Here is a 20,311-nt window from a genome sequence, read left to right on the forward strand (position 1 = left end):
TTTTGTGGTACATACAAAAGATTGTCACATACAAGATGAAAATAGGGAACAAAAAAGACCTTAGTGTGCTATTACAATTTGTGAGCTTACAAACAAATGTCTTTGAATATTGTGTGACAGCATATGTTTACATGATGAAGTAGTGTTCAAATTATCATTTTACTTTTAAACTATAACTCAATCTAACATTTCATGGGAATTTTGCAATTTGTTTCCAATGCGTTGATTACAATTGTCATCGTATTTCGCATTGTATCTGCAAATAACTTTGTGACTGAAACATCCGATTGTTGTCGAACTCTAGAGCCAATCAGGTGGTGCAGTGGTTCAGTGCGCGGCGCCTGGGTCCCACCCCTGTTCTCAGGGGTCTCTCGAGATTTGGTGGTGGTGACGTGCTTCGTCGTTGGTCACAAACAAGCTATTTTGTGCAAAACGCCGCTAGCTGAGCAGGAAAAAAAAGGACAACGCCTAAGGCACAGAGGTGCGAGGCTGCACAGCAGGGGGTGAATCGAACTCAGGCCCCCCGAGACAGAAACCGGCCTAAAGAGGCACAGGAGACAAAGTGAAGCTTGCTGAATTATTAACTGCAGGCACTAATCAGTCTGTCCTGGATTCAGCAGACTTTTTTCAGTTGTTACCGCCAAAATTGCCTGATTTTGTTGCAGTATTTGCTGTAGGACAGGGGTCTTTATGAGATCTGGGGTCTACCCATTCAGGAACGCCTCTTCTCGCTTTGCACAAACAAGTAGGGCAACCTAGTGAGATTGATAGCTTCTCCTCCTCCTGCACACGTCACTCTGGCATTGGTCAATGAACTGCGACTGGCCGCAGTAGTTCAACTTTTTGAACTACTGTCATGGTAGCTCAGTTGTGTCGACTTGAGTAGCTGGAATCGCTGTCTGAAGCTCAAATCACATAACGTCACCGACTCCAGTAGCGTCACGGCCATGTTGGTCACCACTGATCGCCGTCAATTGGCCCAACTCCATTGACCCTGTGTGCAAATCAGTTGTGTCGCTCGCGTATGTAGCTGCCTGTGCGAACATACCTTCAGTGTATCTTCCACGCATCCATTTACTCATGAGAGTGACTACCAAGAAACCAAGTTAAAATAATTTATTTCCTGACAGAGGAGTCTAATTACCCGGAGCACTGGGTCAACAACTACGCCTGACTGTACTGTTTTGGGTGCAAGAATAATACACAGGGTCCGGAGTCGAAGTTTTGTATGTCTTTTACTTGGAATGATTTTTCCTGCACATGCACAGAGCACACTCAGTGGTCCATACAGGTACTGTGATCGCGTGGATAGCTTGCAAACATTACGTAACAATCATACGAACTAACTACTACACTCCTCCGCCTTAGATTATTTGCTAAATATATAACTCAATCTCTCTACATGAACACTTAGAGATTTAGTGTGTTTGTTACGCTTCTCTGCCTATGTAGATAACAATGCTCTGGTTGAGTTTCTTGACGTGGATGAGCAGCTGCATCTTCTGTCTGTGTAATCCAGGAAATCACCATCACCCATTCTGCTCGGAGTCATCACACCATTAGATTCACAAAGGTGATCCACATGTACAATGGCTTGACGTTGACCTATTCGCTCATCAGAGGTCGTTGGACCTCTTTGTTGTAAAACTTCCCGTGCAATCCACAGTTTCTTAGGATGTCTGAAATCTTCAACTAACACCCTGTCTCTTGGATTAAACATCAGAAGAGGTTTTACCTGCTTGTCATGTTGCAGCTGATGTTAGACCACCACTTCTGACATGTCCGGCTTCAGTTATGACAGGCGAGTGCGTGGTTGTCTCTTCAGTGACTGTGTGAGGGGCGTTCCTATAAGTGAACAGGAACTGAGCAAGTCGATGCTGGGGTGACACAGATTGTGCTTCCATTCAGGCTTGCTCCATTAGATGCAGAATGGTAGGGTGGTGTGTTCGTTTTAAGACACCGTCTGAACTCTGCTGATGAAAAAGAGGGGCCATTGTCAGACACAAGCACCTTTGGCAGTCCATATAATGCAAAAAGGTTCCTGAGAACAATCACAGTCTTCTCAGCAGTCGTGAGCTGTGTAGGCAGGACTTCAATCCATTTTGAGTAAACATCGCCTACAAACAAATCTGACAACAGTCGCCTTCTGATTCTGGTGGTATGATGGTGGTATGATGACTCTTGACCCCCAGAGAACACATCCCTTATCTGTAGAAAGATGGCCTTTCCTCATGCTAAATGACTTGAGCTCTGTATGTTGCACATACTTTGGCCTGACAGTGACAAATCCATGACCTCTGAGAGCAGTGGGTCATGTCTGGTCTCCTCTGCTTTCTCTTTCGCTGAGACAGGCAACTCATCAAGATGTGACACACAGAAAATCTCACTCACAATTGTGCTTTCATCAGTGTCCTGCTGGCATGGAAGTTGTGATCATTCATCAGCATTAGCATGGTCACTCGAGCATCTATAGTGAATGTCATAATCATATACCAGTAAGATTAAAGCCCAGCTCTGCATGTGCAGTGCTGCAAGAGTTGGAACAGTCGATTTAGGGCCAAGTATGGCCAAAAGAGGTTTGTGGTCTGTCAACAGCATGAACTTCCGCCCATAAAGGTGCACCACATGTTATGCTCAATGCTTCTTTGTCTATTTGAGCATAATTCCGTTCACTTGATGTAAGAGTTCTTGAAGCAAAACCAATGGGTTGCTCTTCACCAGAAGGTAGCACATGTGAAATTACCGCGGGAACACCGTATGGACTGGCATCACACGCAAGCCTAAGTGGCTTCTCTGGATCATAGTGTGCAAGACTCTCACTGTTCAGAAGCTGCGGTTTGCAAGCCTTGAATGCATCTTCACATTGCTGAGTCAATTTCCATGGTGTGTCTCCTTGTAACAGCTGGTGAAGTGGATGCAGTAATGTAGGCAGATTTGCCACAAACTCGCCATAATAATTAAGCAATCCAAGGAATGATCTTAACTCTGTAACATTCTGTGGAGCCGGTGCATTTACTATGGCTTCCACCTTGTTTGCCAATGGGTGAAGTCCCTGTGCATCGATCCTGAGTCTTGCAAGAATGCACACTTTGATTTCTTAATTCTTATTCCCTGTTTTTCCAGTCTTTCCATGACTTAATCTAGTATTTCCACGTGTTTTTCTTTTGTTGGTGCAGAGACCAAAATGTCATCCATGAAACACACAACGTTTTCCATCCCATGAAGAATCTGATCCATTGTGTGTTGAAACACTGATGGCGCTGTAGAAACACCATAGGCAAGACGGTGGTATCTGAAGAGGCCTTTGTGCGTGTAATAGTGACATCTAGTAGCTGCTGTCGTTTATAAAATCGGAAGCATTCTGCAATCAGAATAGGCTTTGGCTTGAAATGCAGTGAGAGAGCTTTTGTGAGGTCTTCATAGTCCACATCCTTCACTTTTTGTGGTGCGATCAAGTTCTTTCGAAGTAATCTGTTGGGCCCAGAACACTTATGAATGTATCTGCTGTCTTCTCTCGATCTATGTCATTTGCTACCAGCCATCTCTCAAATCGTTCCAAATATGAATCAAAATCTTCTCTTGCTCTGTCAAATTCTGGAATTAACATTTTTAAAGTTATTACCTCCGTCGTCTTTTTTTCTTTTCGTTAGTCTTTCACCTGTTTCTTCAAACACCGTGGCTCGCTTTGCCAGGTTAGCTGCTAGCACTTTCGGTCAAAACAGATGAAAACACACCTACAGGAGCAGTTTCAGTCATCCAAAATCTTCCACAAGCTTCTCTGATGTGGATTATTTACTGCCTTCTCGCCACTGCAGTGTTTTGGTGCAACAACAATACACAGGGTCTGGAGTCAGGTTTTGTATGTCTTTTACTTGGAACGCTTTTTCCTGCACATGCACAGAGCACAAGCAGTGGTCCATACGGGTACCGTGATCGCGTGGATAGCCTGCAAACATTACGTAACAATCACAATAACTAACTACTACAGTGTCGTGAGACAAAGAGTATCTGGCCCTGATCCTTCTCATACACTTTCAGTTCATCTTTTAAGGCACAGTCTCCATTGATTGGGCCTGGTCACTTTAGGTCCTGGTTGCCACATTCTTCTGATGTTATCCATTTCAAGCCAAACTCTTCTGATTGGCTTGCTTCTGCTGGTTGACTGGCTCGTCCGGTGTCTGTCTGGCTCTGTGGTTCATAATTCCTTTTCCATACGCCATCAGACCCAGAAGCGACATTATCATGTGCACTCGCACATTGGGACAATTTCTTACCTTGTGAAGCTGGGTGAGAAGTGACGTCATTCTCATATCCGACAGTTGAGCTGTCATCGGCAATGAGTCTAGCCAGATCCCCAGGTATTGCAGTTGGGCGCAGCGCTCTTCTGCTTATTCACCACGAAGGCCAGACACTTGACATGTCTCAGGACAGCGGTGGTGTGGACTTCTGCTTCCTCTCTCGATGACGCTAGAATCAGCCAATCATCCAGATAGGTGACAATCCTAGATCCTAGGTAAAGGTCCGTAGCGCCAACGAGTATCCAAAGGCGAGACGGTTGAATTGAAAGCATGTCTCCCCCATCGCGAACCGGAGGTATCCCCTGTGACGGGGGAGAATGGGAACGTGGAAATACGCATCCATGATCGATTGATGGCTGGCTCACAACAAAAGAGCTGGTGAACACAGAACTCCAACCATCGTTGGAGGCTTTAATCTAGGTGGTAAAGAATAAACAAATTTAAACACAGGAGGTGGCGTTGGGAATGACCTACTCTGTCGTTGGAGTCCGGTTTGTCCTGGTGCCGAGCCTCTCCCATCCCTGGCCTCGGATACAGTCCCCGTCTCGCTGAGGATGCCTGGCCGCTACCATGGTGGACTACGCATCCCTGATCAACGAACCTTGAAAGTGTTCGGGGCGGGGACCAGAGCACAATATGGCCCAGAACTTTCTTCGTCTTGTGCGCACCCTGGCGATGACGTCCTCCACCGGACCGAACAAGGAGTCCTTCGAGATCGGTGCTCCGATGAGCACACAACGCTCCTTCTCCTTGAGAATGGTATGACCCAGCCAGACGTTCCTCATGGTCAGCTGGATCAAAGCACAAACACGGCCCCCGGCCTACACAACATGCGAAGGTACAGATGTTCTTCAGACAAGAATAGTGGTGGGTAAAGAGATGGAAGTTCAATCGGAGAAGTGGGGTTGGGGTGTGAAGTCACCTGCGAAAATATTGTACACACCTTGTTCACTGATGAGAGCATGCATCTTGCCCACTCTTTCAGTTGTGGATAGAGACAGTGAAAGTGCTATTGTCATAGCCACTATTTTAATTTCCACCTGCTCCAACGGATAATGTGTCAAATACACCTGGTAAATCCCATGAAGGCACCAGTGATTTCGAAACTGTTTTTAAGTTTATGACATTCACCTTTCATGAAGCAGCAAATTAAGGAGATGTGATCTACGTGTATTTGATAGTGGAGAACGCTTTCTTCTTCTCCACCATGTCTTATAAAATGCCAGAATTATAGTCGGTGAACACTGATATGAAATATTCCGTTCAGTACACCACCTCTAAAAGACAGTCCACTTATAATGGTAAAGGGACCCTTTTGAGGGGGCAGTGCACATTGTATTGTTTCTATGACCCCTGAAAATAGACTAGTGGATTTCAGTTTAAACCACTCACAGGCCAAGTGCACATAGCCACTCTCCCTGGGTGTGGATGGAATATCTCCCCCTGGCTCTGAGACAACAGATCTCTGTGTATCGGCACATGCCATGGGTCCCTGTAGAGGAGCTGCGATATTTCCACCAACCAGTGTTTTGCTGGCCATTTGAGACCAATGAGATTCATCATTCTCAATCCATCCTGTCGTACTCTAGTGAGTGTAATTGTGATCAGAGCAATTGGAGTAAAAGCATACAGCAGAGCCTTAGGGCAATGATGAGCTAATGCATCCACCCCAAGCGGTGCATCCAGATTGTGAAGTGAGAAGAACAGGCGACAATGAGTGTTCTCCCAAGTCAGCATCTGTAGCGCTCCCAAAAATGTTTCACTGTGTCTGGATGCAATTTCCACTGTGCGTACAGTAAATTTCCCCTGGACAGAAGGTCTGCACCTCTGTTTAGGACTTCCTGAACATGAGTGGCTTTAAATGATAGAAAGTACCTGCTGCACTGAACAATTAGTTTGCGGGCTACCATGTGTAACTGGAGGGCTCCTAGACTTCCTTGTCGCTTTATATATGCTACTACTGTTGTGTTGCCTGTTCTGACTAACACATGGTGTCCCTTCAGAACAACCCGGTCTCAAGGCAATTCTTTCATGTGTCAAGAATATTTTTTTGGGGTTCCTCGGAACATAAAAAAGGCGTTACTCGTGACCCCATGCACGATTCATTGGATAAAATATTCGTGACTACATGAACGAATTGCCTCGAGACCGAAACGACAGAAAATACTTTACAAGTACAGAAACATTGCTAGCATATCTAGGTAATGTATGTGCAGTGAGTGAAGATGGGTGTAGTGTCCTTCGGTGTTCTTGTGCTACACTGAGTGTGGCTCAACTCAGTTGTACACGTGTTCTGTCAGCAATGACGAGCCAATACCTGTTTTCTTGTTGTGCACAGCTCTTTTATGTCCAATATTCCAGAAGGTAAAGTAACACAAATAAAGTTAGACTTCTTTCCAAAATTTTTTTTCCAATTGCACAAAAAAGAAATGGAACCTTTAATATGCCGCAGGCATGTTAAAATATGCCTGCGCAAGTTCAAACAAAAAAACAACTGGTGCTCATCACCGTCCTAAATAGCCAGGCTCGTAAGTGAACCACCCCTAGGTCAAACCAAAAAAACTACACTTAAAACAATAAAAGATGCTGTTTAACAAAATCAATATTGTGGATCCAACAATGGTGTTCCCGCTTTCTGCTCACTGGGAGGGGGTCACGTCACTGTTTGAGTGTACATTTGACATTGAGCCACTGGCAAAGTTGTTGGAGTTTTCATCAGTCATCCTCTAGCAGACGCGATGATGGGCCCGCAGCAAAAACAGGTTCCCCCAGAAAAGTCCTGTGTGCCGCCAGGCGGCGTCATAATAGAGTCGTCCATTGGCTCCGCTGCGGTTCTTGTCGAGGACAAGAGCGGGTCGTCGGCAGAGGCATGAGTCAGTTGTACTAGATGACGACAAAGCACTTTGAGTGAGAGTAGATCGCAATGTCCTCCATTGAATCATAAGCCGCTTTGTCTTGATTTAGTCCTAGGTACATGTGATGGAAAAATAATTGTTACTGTTCAGACTAGTGGAAAGTTTCTGGTGAAGGCTGCCTCATTGTTTTTTGGTTGTACCATTCCTTCTTGTTTTCAGAACTCTGAGTGCAGAGTGATGCTCAAGGTTGCTACATTCTTGCTTGTTATCTCCAATGTTCCTGTGTACCTCTCCCGTCCAGTGATTAAAGTGTATGCTCGCTGAGAATTCCTCAGTGAGAGTTTCAACCTCCTACTGAGAACTTGTGTTCTCACTCCCTTTGAAAAGATTATTCAATAAATATTTATAAAATACAATTCTCACTTTATTGAAGTCAAGAAATTGCGTTTCCCAGTTTGAGATGGTGTTTCCGCAGGAGCAGACTTTAGTCTGATTTCTCTTTGTCCGTTGTCGTAACCATGTTTGTTAGCCTCATGGCCATTAGCTTCAAGGCTTAATACTCATTAAGTATCACTACTTTATCATGAGAATATTGCTGTTTCCACAGATTGTCTGTCACTGTTTGGTGCCAGTATCAGAACAGACCCACTGACTGGCGCCTGTCCCATGTCTGTGGACTGTTAAGCTTTCCGTAGGTGGGCCCTGGTGAACGATTTCGAACTTCTGCTCAAAGCAAGAAGAAGTGTTGGAATACGTCGATCAGGGCTTCGCGTTCCCTGATGTTAGGCTGAGCTTGTTCCCAACGTGAGACATGAAACGAATGCTATGAAAGAGAACCCTCCTGCCTGAGATGCAACTTGGACTTGGATCACTGTAACAGTGGCGGGCTGGGAATTGAGCAGTTCATATTATGTGTGAATTTAGTAAATAAAGCAAGAAGGACAATTCCCGGTAAAATATATATATTAGCTGCAGCATTGTTTAAGCTGCATATTCTCGCGCCATATGAAAAAATGTAGTCTGGAAATTACAGTATTTAAAGGTAACTTATTTTGTCACACTTCTTCAGTTGCTGACAAATCCATTCAGTGTCTGCTGGGTGTGCTCAAGCACTCAAGACAAAACACATTTCTTTTTTCAATGTATTAATTTTCCGCATATGCAGTCATGAATGATTTGCCTCTGCAGCGCACAAGTGGAAGGAGCCACCTGTTGCTAAGGTGATGGCCCAATACATGAAATTGTCTGACAAGGATTGAAAACACTCTTTTCCAGCTTATGACATTCTACATCCTCAGGTACATCCAGGGTTGAGCTGAATGCGGATCGACTTTGACTCAACCATTCACAACCCGTAAACCACCGTACAGGGGACAGGAGGACAGGGGGACAAGGCTGCTATCAGGGAAGCTCGGCCTGTTTGAGAATTGGTTTAGATTTACTTTGTGGGTAAGTAAATCTATGTGTCATCCGCATAGCAGTGGAGGTACACAGGTTGACGCAGGACAAGTACGTAGCATCTAGATTGAAAATAAAATGGGACCTAACTGAAACATTGTGGCACACGCCGTGTAAATTTGATGAAGTTCATGTGGTGACCGAAGATTTCCTGTCAGAGAGATAAGACTGGAACCAGCTAAGAGCAGTGTTTTTGATTCCCACCTGGGAGCGAAGACAGTGGAGCATAATTTCGTGGTCAACTGTATCAAATGCTGCACTAAGATCAAACAGAAGTTAGAGTTTTCACCTTGGTCTGTTGCTAAGAGACGGTTGTTGGTTACTTTTAGAAGAGCAGCTTCTCTGCTATGTCCTGATCTGGAACCAGACTGGAATTCTTCAAAAAGAGATTCATTCATTCATCAATTCTACAAGTTGAGAAGACACAAGACCATAGCTAAGTATGGACATTTAGGAGAGGCAGGATCATTGTATGTTTAAACGCTGTTGGGAATGTTCCTTCAGAAAGACACTGATTAACAATTGATAAAGTACTGGGACATCTAAAGTATATGATGTAAATAACACACACAACATGCCACCTTTGAGATTCATTATTCTTTACTGTCATACTTGTGACTGCATATACACAAATTATGACTAATCACAATTAGTCAAAGGAAATTAAGTGATTAATTATGATGTAAAAAATGTTGTCCAGCACTAATTTAATCGTGCTAAAACAGGTGCTGTACCTCAGTGTTTATAATGATACACCTTAGATGCAAGGAAACCCAGGAAGTACAGAGGAGCAAGGATTAGATTTCTAAAATGAAGAGTATTTGAAAATGAGAACAATAAAATAATAAAAAAGATTAGAGAAGGAACAAAGATCCTCTCCTGTTGTCCTGCATGAGGACATGCCGATTATCAAACTCCGGAAGTTCTACATGAGGAGAGATAAAGTAAGAAAAGGGAAAAGAAAAGGGAGATGAAATATGGGTTATGATTGCAGAAATACATTGTTGCGAAATGGCAACCAGCAATTTAAAAAGGGGGTTGGGTTATTTATTAATGTACACCTTATAAAACTGACATCCAACCACAACACAAAACTTAGTAAAACAAAAAATGGGACAGAAGCGAGTGGCTTGTTCTGTGACACTATCAGCTTTCACAGCAGTCATCATACCTTCCCCGCCGGATGTTCCTGCAGACACATGGGGAAGAGTGTGTCAGACGACCAAACAAACACTGGTTACACGCCTTTGCCATTAAGCAGAGAATTATTTTTTGCCAGGAAAAAAACACCCCACAAAAGTGTGGTTTATGGGCAGGAGTCATTGCTAGTGTGAAACTGATGTTACCGTTTAACAAGACTGGAGAAGGGTCCAAAGGAGCAATACCCAAAAACTACACTATGATCTTGCATTGCTGCTCCAATGCTTTACTTTATAACCAACTGAACTGAGGAATATGTCTTATCACTGTTGATATCATTACAACATTTTTATCTTTCTGCTACTTTTGTTTAACCATACAGGTAGCATGGTAGATTTACTGTCCCCTCTCAATATCTCACAGCCACTGATGTCTATCCGCTGGCAACAAACGTGAGTACACCCGAGGATGAATGTGTTCAAACTAGGCGCAATTAGCCATTTTTGCTCCTCTGTGTCATGTGACACGTTAGTGTTACAAGGTCTCAGGAGTGAATGGGGAGCAGGTAATTAACCCTCTCATTCTGGTCACTGGAAGTTTAAAATCGCCCCTCATGCCAAAGAACCCTCTGAGAAATGGAATTGTTCCTCTACATAAAGAAGACCTTGGCTATCCGCTCTTTAAATCGTGACGTCTCTAGCAGTCCTGACGTCGCAACTGGGTCCGAACTGCTCTCTTGTCAATATGTTGTCTTGTCAATATGCCTCCATGTTGTGCTCCACTCTGTTTTAACAGAAGTGAAACAAAAAAAAGATTCTAACCTCTCATTCTATCGCTTCCCTGCGAAAGAAAGAGAGAAGAGGAAATGGCTGAAGCTAATAAGGTAAGTTAGAATTTGAGAAAACAAGACAACTTAGTGGTAAGGTTAGCACATGCTAGCAAAACTGTGTAAACATTCGATTACGTTATTGTCAGTCATTTGAGAAAACTTTTTTACTCTCCCATTAATAACATCGACAGTATATTCTAATGACGTTCGGTGCCTAATGGACTGGAAGTGACATCACCCTTAATAACAGCATAGGAAGAAAACGCTGCAGGACAGTGGCCCAATAGGAATGGACGTACAAGTACCGCCAGCACTGCTGCTCTATATCCATCAACATATTGTGATTTACATGCTAGAATACAGGAGGGGTAGAAAAACTTCTGAATATAGAGGGAAAGTACAAAAAGTATTGGCAAATTTATACTTTGATTGATATAATAAACAACAGCGACCCAATACTTACTTAAATCCCCAGCCAGTCCCACCCAAAACTATTGCTGCCACCAGAATCGCACCAGCAACCGAACCAATAATGATATTGGTGCCACTGGGACCTACAGGATGGAAGATGTCAGTCAGTGGACACTACCAGTGTTTGAGACGAAGATACAGAGCCTATCATAAGTAGTCACGCCCTTGGATGTTTTACCCTTTTACTGCTTTCATAAATCAATCATGGTCAATAAAATTTGGCTTTTTTAACACAAAGATGTATTGGAAAAAACTCTTCAATGTCAAAGTGAAAATAGATTTCTACAAAGTAATGTCAATGAAATAAAAATATACAAAGAAATATAATTGTTTGCATAATTAAACACCCCCTTCCGGTCAGTATTTTGTAGATGCACCTTTGGATGCAATCACAGCAGCGAGTCTGTGTGGATAAGTCTCGATAAGTCTTGTACTGCCCACAGCAATTTTGCTCCATTCTTCCTTGCAAAACCGCTCAAGCTCTGTCAGGTTGCGTGGGTATCGGGCATGAACAGCCCTTTTTAAGTCCAGCCACAAATTCTCTATAGGATTGAGGTCTGGGCTTTGACTCGGCCACTCCAGAACATTTACCTGGTTCTTCTTTAACCATTCCTGTGTAGCTTTTGCAGTATGCTTCAGATCATTGTCTTGCTGGAAAGTAAATCTAAGTTCTCGTGCAGACTGAATAAGATTGTCCCCCAGGATTTCAGTGTATTTTGCAGCATTCATCCTGCCCTCTATGTTTACAAGCCTTCCAGGTCCGGCTGCTGAGAAACATCCCCACAGCATGATGCTACCACCACCATGCTGAACAGTGTGTTTTTGGTGATGTGCAGTGTTTGGTTTCCACCGAACATGACGTCTTGTCTGATGGCTAAAAAGCTTTATTTTGGTCTCATCACACCAAAGAAACTTCTTCCACTTGACCATGGAGTCTTCCACGTGCTTTTTGGCAAACTCTAGTTGAGATCTAATAGGACTTTTCTTCAACAGTGCCACTCTCATTGCCACTCTCCCATAAAGCTCAGATCTAGGCAGATTCACACAAGTGCCATATTCTTTCCATTTCTTGATAAAGGATTTCACTGAACTCTGGGGGATGTTCAATGCCTTGGAAATTTTTTTGTATCCATTCCCTGAATTGTACTTCTCAATCGCCCTTTCCCTGAGTTGCTTGGAGTGTTCTTCTGTCTTCATGGTGTTGTATTGTAGCCAAGACTATTGAGCCACCAGCTGGACTATTTGGACACCGGTGTTTTAGACTCAGTCACTTGAAGCACACCCACACCACTCAAGTGATCTTCATTTCACTAATTGTGAGACTATTTACAATAATTTGATGGACCTCTGTTGAATTAGACCATTAACTTAAAAAGGGGGTGATTAATTATGCAAACAATTCTATTTCTTTATATATTTTTATTTCATTGACATTACGTTGTAGAAATCTCTTTTCACTTTGACATTTGAGTTTTTTCCAATACATTTTTGTGTTAAAAAAGCCACATTTTATTGACCATGATTGATTTATGAAAGCAGTAAAAGGGTAAAACATCCAAGGGGGTGAATACTTATGATAGGCACTGTATTTATTGACCCACCCACAAATACATTCATTCAATCATTCATTCAGTCATTCATCCATCTGTATGGCTGTTTGTTCAACAAGAAAATCTGCAATTATCTGCATCTGTCTTTTCTACTATCTATAAACACTGATTATTGCTGAACCAATGGGCTTCACTCTAGTAAACCAGGAAGCTGCATGTTATCTTACAATATCCACATACAGTGGTTAAACCACTAGCAGATGGCATTTAAGGAAGAAAAAAGATGTCATTTTTCCAATCTCATTTTAACAAATCAGTCAACCCCCTGTGTTTTATTCCAGGTTTTAAACAGCATCTTTCCCTTTGAAAAATCTAGCACTTCTGTTGCCAACACTGTCACATACATTTTATATCAGCTGCAGCGTCAGCTCTGATTTCCATCGTTTTATTCACCAACCTTGCATGTTTTAGCTAAGATTTTGACCAGGAAGAAAATAACTACCTCTGCACTTGATGTGATCCCCCCAAAAGGTAAAATTTTAACAGTTGGGCCCAGTATTTTATGCATTTTTGACAGTTCCCTTTTAGATTTTAAGCTTGATGTGGTCCAACCGCTTTTAAACTCGCTGCTCACAGTTTCTTCAGTCTGTCATAATTTCTTGGTTTCAGTACGGACGAAAGGCTCCCATTGTAACAGGTCATACAACTAATAAAAGTACAACTTGAATGAAAGAGCGTTGACAACACTGCACTGTACTTGCACACTTGCTCTACGGAGTTGAGGTGTGAGGGAACACCTACCAAAGTAACACAAAACAACTGCTTCTGCTACAGAAGAAGGCTGTTAGAATAATGTACAGGGAAGATTACAGAGCTCATACCAATGACCTGTTAGCTAAAGCAAGGGTACTGAAGTTACCTAGCTAGTAGAGACAAGCACTGCTGGTCATGTTTAGCATCAGAATTGACTGCTACTGGATCATCTACAACGAATTGCAGATTCAATTCAATTCATGAACATACATGTACACCACACAAACATGCACAGACTATGGGATAATCATTGTCAAACTGAAAGTCAAGTGTCTGACCTCTGTACTTCTCTGGGTTGTCAGGTGGGGTGGGGATAGGGATGGGGTCAAACACACTGCAGTCTTTCCCAGTGTAGTCAGCATCACAGATGCACTTCATCTCATTGCTGCAGGTCTGTCGGGTACAAATACTGCTGTCAACTCTAGTCATTATTTTCCAGTGCGATCAGATCTGAGCCAGTCAAAAGGGCTGCCTCACCCCATGATGTGAGCAGACATGCAAGTATGAGGATCCTGAGCATTTACTGAGGTTAAAAGTTATGATAGAGAGGCAGCGCCGTTCCAGACACATCATGTTGGGCCCACACGGTGTCCCGTCCTCCACATATCCCAGATCCACACCGTCGTCAAGTACAGCATGACCCGCTCTATGGAGTTGACGGGAGAGCTGGTTCACTTATACGATGACAAGATGACATCACTCTCTCCAGCAAATATCAACAACTGACACAGTGAATCGTCTGTATCTCAGCACAGACAGTAGCCGATGTTCGTGGATATTGCATATAATGATATACCAAATACGTCCAGTGGGTGTAGCTGCCTAAAAATTATAATTCGCAATCACCAGTCTGAGACAATGACAGTGTCACAGAACACAAGAAAGGGTAAGAGAGCGAGACATCTGAAAGAGGCCAATAAGAAGGCAGAAACTGGCCCAGCCCTACACCTGCCTCTCTCCAGGATTCCATATGGTTAACAACACCCACATACACACAGGAAGAACATGCAAACTCCATGCACAAAGGCCAAGAGTTCGAGAGTCCGAGAATCAAACCCACAACCTTCTTGGCACAAGGTGAGAGTGTTAACCGCTAGGCTGACGTGTGGCCCGTAAATTGTACATTACTATCTTGGCCACTACAGAGTGAAGAGTCTGGTCACCTGCAGTCCATGTATCTGTTGTTGTGATGGATAGTTAGGCTAGTGGGCTTCCCCAGAAGCTCACCAAACATGGGTTTCTCAGTCAGGTTGGTGCACAGCAGTAACCCACACAAAACATCTCTAGAAGAAGACAACACATTAGAAGTGGGGAAAACGTGCAGTGGATTATTGTTATGCAGTGATCTGAGTCATTGAGTTGTAATTGCTGATCCACAAATGCAAATCTCTTTTCGTTAACGGAATTTTCTGTTTCATAAACATATTTTTGTTTTGAAAGTGAAAAATTACATATTTACAAACACACATTTACTTGTAAAGACCAAAATACAACTTGCAAATATTAAATGTACAATTGTGGATATCAAAACACATGTGTAAACCATTGACAATTTGTAAATCACCATCTGTGCATTTACAAATATTCATGAGAAAAATCTAAACGCATCGTTAACAGGAATCCATTGTGTTACGTGATTTTGTCAGTTTTCACTAGTATTGGCCACATGGCATATATATCGAGACGCTAACGGCTAAAATAATGGCATAAATATATAAATTGAAATGATATAATGTTTAAAGTGAAGAACTGAAGTTCATCAACACCTCTGTGCATGTTTACAACATGAGGAAAACAGATGAAACATCAGAGGGAACACATTTCAGCAACCATTGTTGACAGACTCAAGACAGTAAAACAACACAGTAAAGCAACAGCTATGGCTATACTGATTTTAGTATGTGAAATGTTGGAATCCACTCACTGTTTGTAGCATGGAACCCATCCCTGTCCACTGCTGTCCACACCACAGTTTCCTTTGTCAGAACCTTCAGAGTTCAGCTTTTCATAGCAGGATTTGTCAGCAGAGTCTGAGGAGACAAGTCAGTCCTCCAAATTGAAGCTTAACTCTAAGAACTTACACTTAAGCCTAATTAAAAAAAATAAAACGTGCTGTAAATAAGAAATACAAAGCAAAAAGTAAATAATATAAACATAAATATAAATATAAGTATGTAAATATTTGCATTTAGAGTGACACAAGTCACGCCTTCTCAAAATCAAGCATTAACATTGTAACTACTGCATCAACCCGGTCTCAAGGCAATTTGTTCATGTGGTCACGAATATTTAATCTATTGAATCGTGCATGGGGCCACGAAAAAAACCTTTTTTGACGTTCTGTGGACCACGAAAAAAATCAATGGAGCTCCAATTGCGGCTCATTCACATGCTATAACGTTGTACTGCTGCAATTTATTTGAGCTTCTCCGACCCCTGTTACAACATTGCAGCCACACGAGTCACTAATTTCACCAGTTTGACTTTGATTTTGGTTCTTATTCACAATTTAATTTAAAGTTATTTCCCATCAAAATGAGGCTAGAAGAAGTGAGGACCAGAGTAACACGACAACTTACCTGTTCAGAAGTAGGTCCACTGGTTTGTCTGTCCCTGGGATCCTGTTGTAACAAGGTCGGAGAAGCTCAAATAAATTGCAGCAGTACGACGTTATAGCATGTGAATGAGCCGCGTCTGGAGCCCCATTCATTTTTTTTACGTGTTCAGAACGTAAAAAAAGGCATTTTTCGTGACCCCATGCACGATTCAATAGATTAAATATTAGTGACCACATGAAAGAATTGCCTTGAGACCAGGTTGGCGGCATAAAATAAACCTGTGTTTACTCTAATACAAGTCAAAGCATTCACTCTCACCATGATCACAACATACCATATCCCCACAGATTTCGGCACTGTCCGTCTCTGGTCTTACAACGGCCTCCGTAACAGCGGCCCTATTGATGAGAGCATTTTTTTCGATTCATTACTATAATTAGACTTTTTAGAAAAATAAAAATAAAATAAATCAAATAATAGACTTTGCCTGGCCAGCATCACATGTGTAGCCATCCAGCTTGTGGACATTACGAGGACACTGAAAGAGAATATGATAGGATCAGGAAGCCGACTAGTCCTTTTTAATTGAATTACTTGGGTGAAAATTCACCTGGCTTGAATCACCAGGACACGTCTCAGGGATATCACAGTCATTGACAGCCTCACGGCAGGTCACACCTCTGAGCTCGTACTGACAACAACAACAGCAGTCAAAGACTATTACATGACAACAGCAGTCAAAGACAATGACATGAATGTTTCCACTCCTCACCTATCGCCTGGTCACAGTTATTTATCATCATTATCAGACAAATACACAGCACCATGAACTGGTGAGTTGGTTATGACAACCTGAAAATGAGCTAATGCCCTCAGAGGAACAAGATAGACAACTAAGAAGATGCCGAGCAATGCATTGGCATCGTCATTCCCTATGTGGCTGGGCCCTCTGAAAAAGACAGCAATGTCCACAACAGGACAAAGGAAGACGGGTGGCTCGAAAAAGAACTTTCTTCAAAGAAGATGTAAAGAATTCTCATGTGCGATAATTTATGCCTTGCGGTTAATAAAGTACCATAAATAAATTGTGGACTTACCCTAATCTAGTTACGACTGAAGAAATACGATTCCTAACCCTAACACAGCCATTACGTATGAGATTACATCACAGCACTGCTCTCTCAAATTGTGCACCTAATACTTTAGAAACCTCATCACAGGCTGTTATTCATGACTGTAAACATTTAAAACATCTTCTTTAAAGCCCTATATTTTACAAATAAAGCATCAGAGATGAGTTCAAAATGCCATCTCATGGCAAAAGGGGTCATACCCTGGTGCAAGCTAAGTGTACACAGGTGCATACATTAGGGGGTAAAGATGTTTTTCATAAACAAAAACCTCTCTTTAACCTATTCTGGCCGTCATAATAAAAATTTCAAAAAGTGTAGGTTGATTTGTGCATGAGTTATTCTGTTGACTAACAACAAAACTTTCTTTTTTTCTGAAAAAAAATACATAAATAAATAAATAACTGGCTACAAGTGAACATGTGAGCTTCAGAAGTGGTTTGATTTTGTTTTGATTTTGGCAATTAGTTGGTGATTGAGTATGATTGTCGTTAGAACCACAGTAGTAGTCTTAGAAAGTTGTGTGTACAATGACTACAAGGCCCTTCTACTGCCAGCATTTTGCATAGCATGCACCATCACAAGGCCAGAAGACATGATTATAGTCTCAACTTTCAATGATTTGGACTTCAAGGAAAATGTATAGTGACTGAAAAACTCACATGAAACTCTCTATACTTTCGTAAGTCCTACTTAAAGGCATGTAGCTCACCCTGCAGTCCCGGCAGCATGGGCCATTGCTGCACATTGCATTGTGGGTCAGTGTACACTTCTTACAGCAATTAGCTCCATCCTTGGCGCACTCCTGCAGGACAGACATGAGTACAGATGTAAAAGTAGGGTACGGAGTAATGAGGGGAACAGCCAACTATAGGCCTTTGTAGAAGGTGCTTATGCAGCATTGGAAGTCACTTTAAAATTCAAAATAAAATGATCTGGGAAATGGCATGATGTAATCTGCACATACAAAGTACTAAGCATGTATTGTGCAGCAGATTTGGGGTGCTGTCTAGATGTTTGCCTGATTGAATTAACATTTTTATGCTGCTACACCTATAAGGAGCTTTGATTTTTGCGAATTATTAGGAGATTTGCGAATTACTCGTCCTCTCACATTCCCCATCTGGGGTTGCGCAGCAAGCCAGAGTTTTCCACATTCCTCTTCTCTCCAGCTTGTACCTCTGCCTGCCCAACTTTTCCTCCAACTCATCTTTAGCTTCACGACAGATCACTATATCATCAGCAAATATCATGGCCTATGGAGGCTCCTCACCAACCACATCAGTGATTCTGTCAACAATGTCAAATAGGAAGGGTCTGACAGCTGGTCCCTGATGCACACCTATTCTCAGTTTGACGCCCCCCTACCTCCTCCAGCACACCTCACACCACTCAGCAAAGATGTAGTGTTCACACACAATGCTTACTTAATAACAAGTAAACTGAAATTCAAAGATATCCCCACTGTTAAGGATGAGCCTGTGAGTGCATACAGTGCTTACCAAGAGCGATCCACAGTCACACTCCTCTCCCAGCTCCACATATCCATTCCCACACTCCGGTGGATCCAGCAGCTAGACAACCACATATTTGCTCATTCATAAAGGCATGGTTTGATAAAGAGAAGAGACGCTCTTTTTACTCGTGTGGGCTTATTGAAGAGGCAGCTGCCACTCCCTTGCTGGAGGAAGCGAAGATACTCGTCAATACTGCAGCGGGAGAACTTCCTGGGCAGGTAATAGCTTCATGCAAAAGGGGGGAAAGGGCATTACTCACTGAAACTGTGATCATATAAAATTGAAGAATTCAAATAGTATCTACAACAAATTGTTTACATCTTGAATTCCATACCCGGTATCCTCCATGATACACCCCAGCCACGGGTCAGGGCATCTGCAGCCAGCTGTACACAGACAAAACAAAAGTTCACAATGACTGGGAAGCATACTGAAAAAGAATCACACAATGGAATGAATCACACTGATTTATTAGTTTATTTTCATTTTAGCATGTTTCTGTTTATATTTATTTCTGTTTATTTTGCCATTTTTATTTCAACTTTCAACAGCGAATTTCTCATTTTATTTCCTCATTTATTTCCTTATTGATTTCCTTATTTTGTCACGACTGGGATTCCATGCAGGTTGTCCTTCCTAGTCACTATGAAAACCGGGGATAGACCATTTGACAAGGTTTGGAGATGAAGTTGGGGAGGTCAGACTCTGATGATTAGGGCATGTGGAGAGGGGAGGCAGAGAGGACGTTAGCCCAAGAATGTTGGGAATGGAAATAATGGGCAAAAGGAGGAGAGACAAATGACCATTGAGGCTTATGAATGTGAGAAAGAAGGTGATTATTTCAATCCCACATCAAATGTATAACAACTCTGTCCTTTCATTGTGGTTTCAGAGATAGAAAAGGAGCAAATGAATCTCCAGTCATTGATGTGACAGGGGCCAGACACATTGGATGTGTGCAGTCAAGGTTATAACCTGGGAGGGGGATATATCATGCCGACAAAAAAAAGTTAGTTACCAGTTACATACCAAGTTACGTAGGCTGCTGCCAGCGTACGTTTGACTGAAGATACCATCTTCCTCCACAACAGAGTCCAGAGGCGATTGGCTTGGTTGAGCCAGAAACGCCAATCTGCCTTGCCCTCAAGTAACAATAGCAGAAATATGGGGGGAACAACTTGACTACATTGATTCACTTTTACCTCACTAGATGAGGCCAAAGAAACAATCGAATCTCCTGGAGGCAGGTCTCGAAAATTGCGCTTATGCCCATGTGATGCTGCAGAACCATCAACGATTGAACAAAAGTCATCATTAAGAACTTCAAAGAAAAACAAGGACACAATCGGGTTAATGAAAAGTAATGGTGGGCTGCAGACGACAGTGTGAAACAGATATTCACTGAATCTACAAATCTGCTGCCTGTCAGGTAAAGCACTGGGTTGTCATTGCATCAACATTTTACCTGACATTTTTGGACAAAGATTTTGATGACAGTGCTTTTTGGAGAAAAATAAATCATGCATTTTGCCATAGAGGAAACTGGTGCAAATTTTCCAAGAGGAACACATTCAACAATGTCAAGCAAATAGGCCAGAATCTCAATCCAGTTGAATATGAGATGGATATCGAATGAAAATGCAGTTAGACAAAGACTGATGAAGAGTGTTGTTTGTCACTGTCCTCAGAGTG

General features: G+C 42.4%; 1 protein-coding gene across 13 annotated transcripts in view; it reads right to left on the reverse strand.

Moving 5' to 3' along the window:
* Positions 1-9,064: 9,064 nt before the first annotated feature.
* Positions 9,065-20,311, reverse strand: part of LOC128758849 (disintegrin and metalloproteinase domain-containing protein 11-like) — a 31,506-nt gene continuing 20,259 nt past the window's right edge. For 2 of the 13 annotated variants that reach the window (XM_053865252.1, XM_053865250.1), the window contains exons 14-26: positions 18,954-19,005; positions 18,745-18,844; positions 18,605-18,676; positions 17,815-17,907; positions 16,583-16,663; positions 16,460-16,510; positions 16,307-16,370; positions 15,339-15,444; positions 14,578-14,697; positions 13,892-14,060; positions 13,693-13,807; positions 11,044-11,134; positions 9,065-9,800 (exon numbers count right to left, since the gene is read on the reverse strand). In XM_053865252.1, the coding sequence (XP_053721227.1) occupies positions 9,758-9,800; positions 11,044-11,134; positions 13,693-13,807; positions 13,892-14,060; positions 14,578-14,697; positions 15,339-15,444; positions 16,307-16,370; positions 16,460-16,510; positions 16,583-16,663; positions 17,815-17,907; positions 18,605-18,676; positions 18,745-18,844; positions 18,954-19,005 (1,157 nt within the window). In that variant the 3' untranslated portion in view covers positions 9,065-9,757. Of the gene's footprint in view, positions 9,801-11,043; positions 11,135-12,653; positions 13,585-13,634; positions 13,808-13,891; positions 14,061-14,577; positions 14,698-15,338; positions 15,445-16,306; positions 16,371-16,459; positions 16,511-16,582; positions 16,664-17,814; positions 17,908-18,604; positions 18,677-18,744; positions 18,845-18,953; positions 19,006-20,311 lie in introns of those variants that run through there. The other 11 variants (XM_053865251.1, XM_053865254.1, XM_053865253.1 and 8 more) reach the window with 11 other exon arrangements.

This window comes from Synchiropus splendidus, chromosome 5 (genome assembly GCF_027744825.2).
Source record: "Synchiropus splendidus isolate RoL2022-P1 chromosome 5, RoL_Sspl_1.0, whole genome shotgun sequence".
Classification (NCBI taxonomy): Eukaryota; Metazoa; Chordata; class Actinopteri; order Syngnathiformes; family Callionymidae; genus Synchiropus; species Synchiropus splendidus.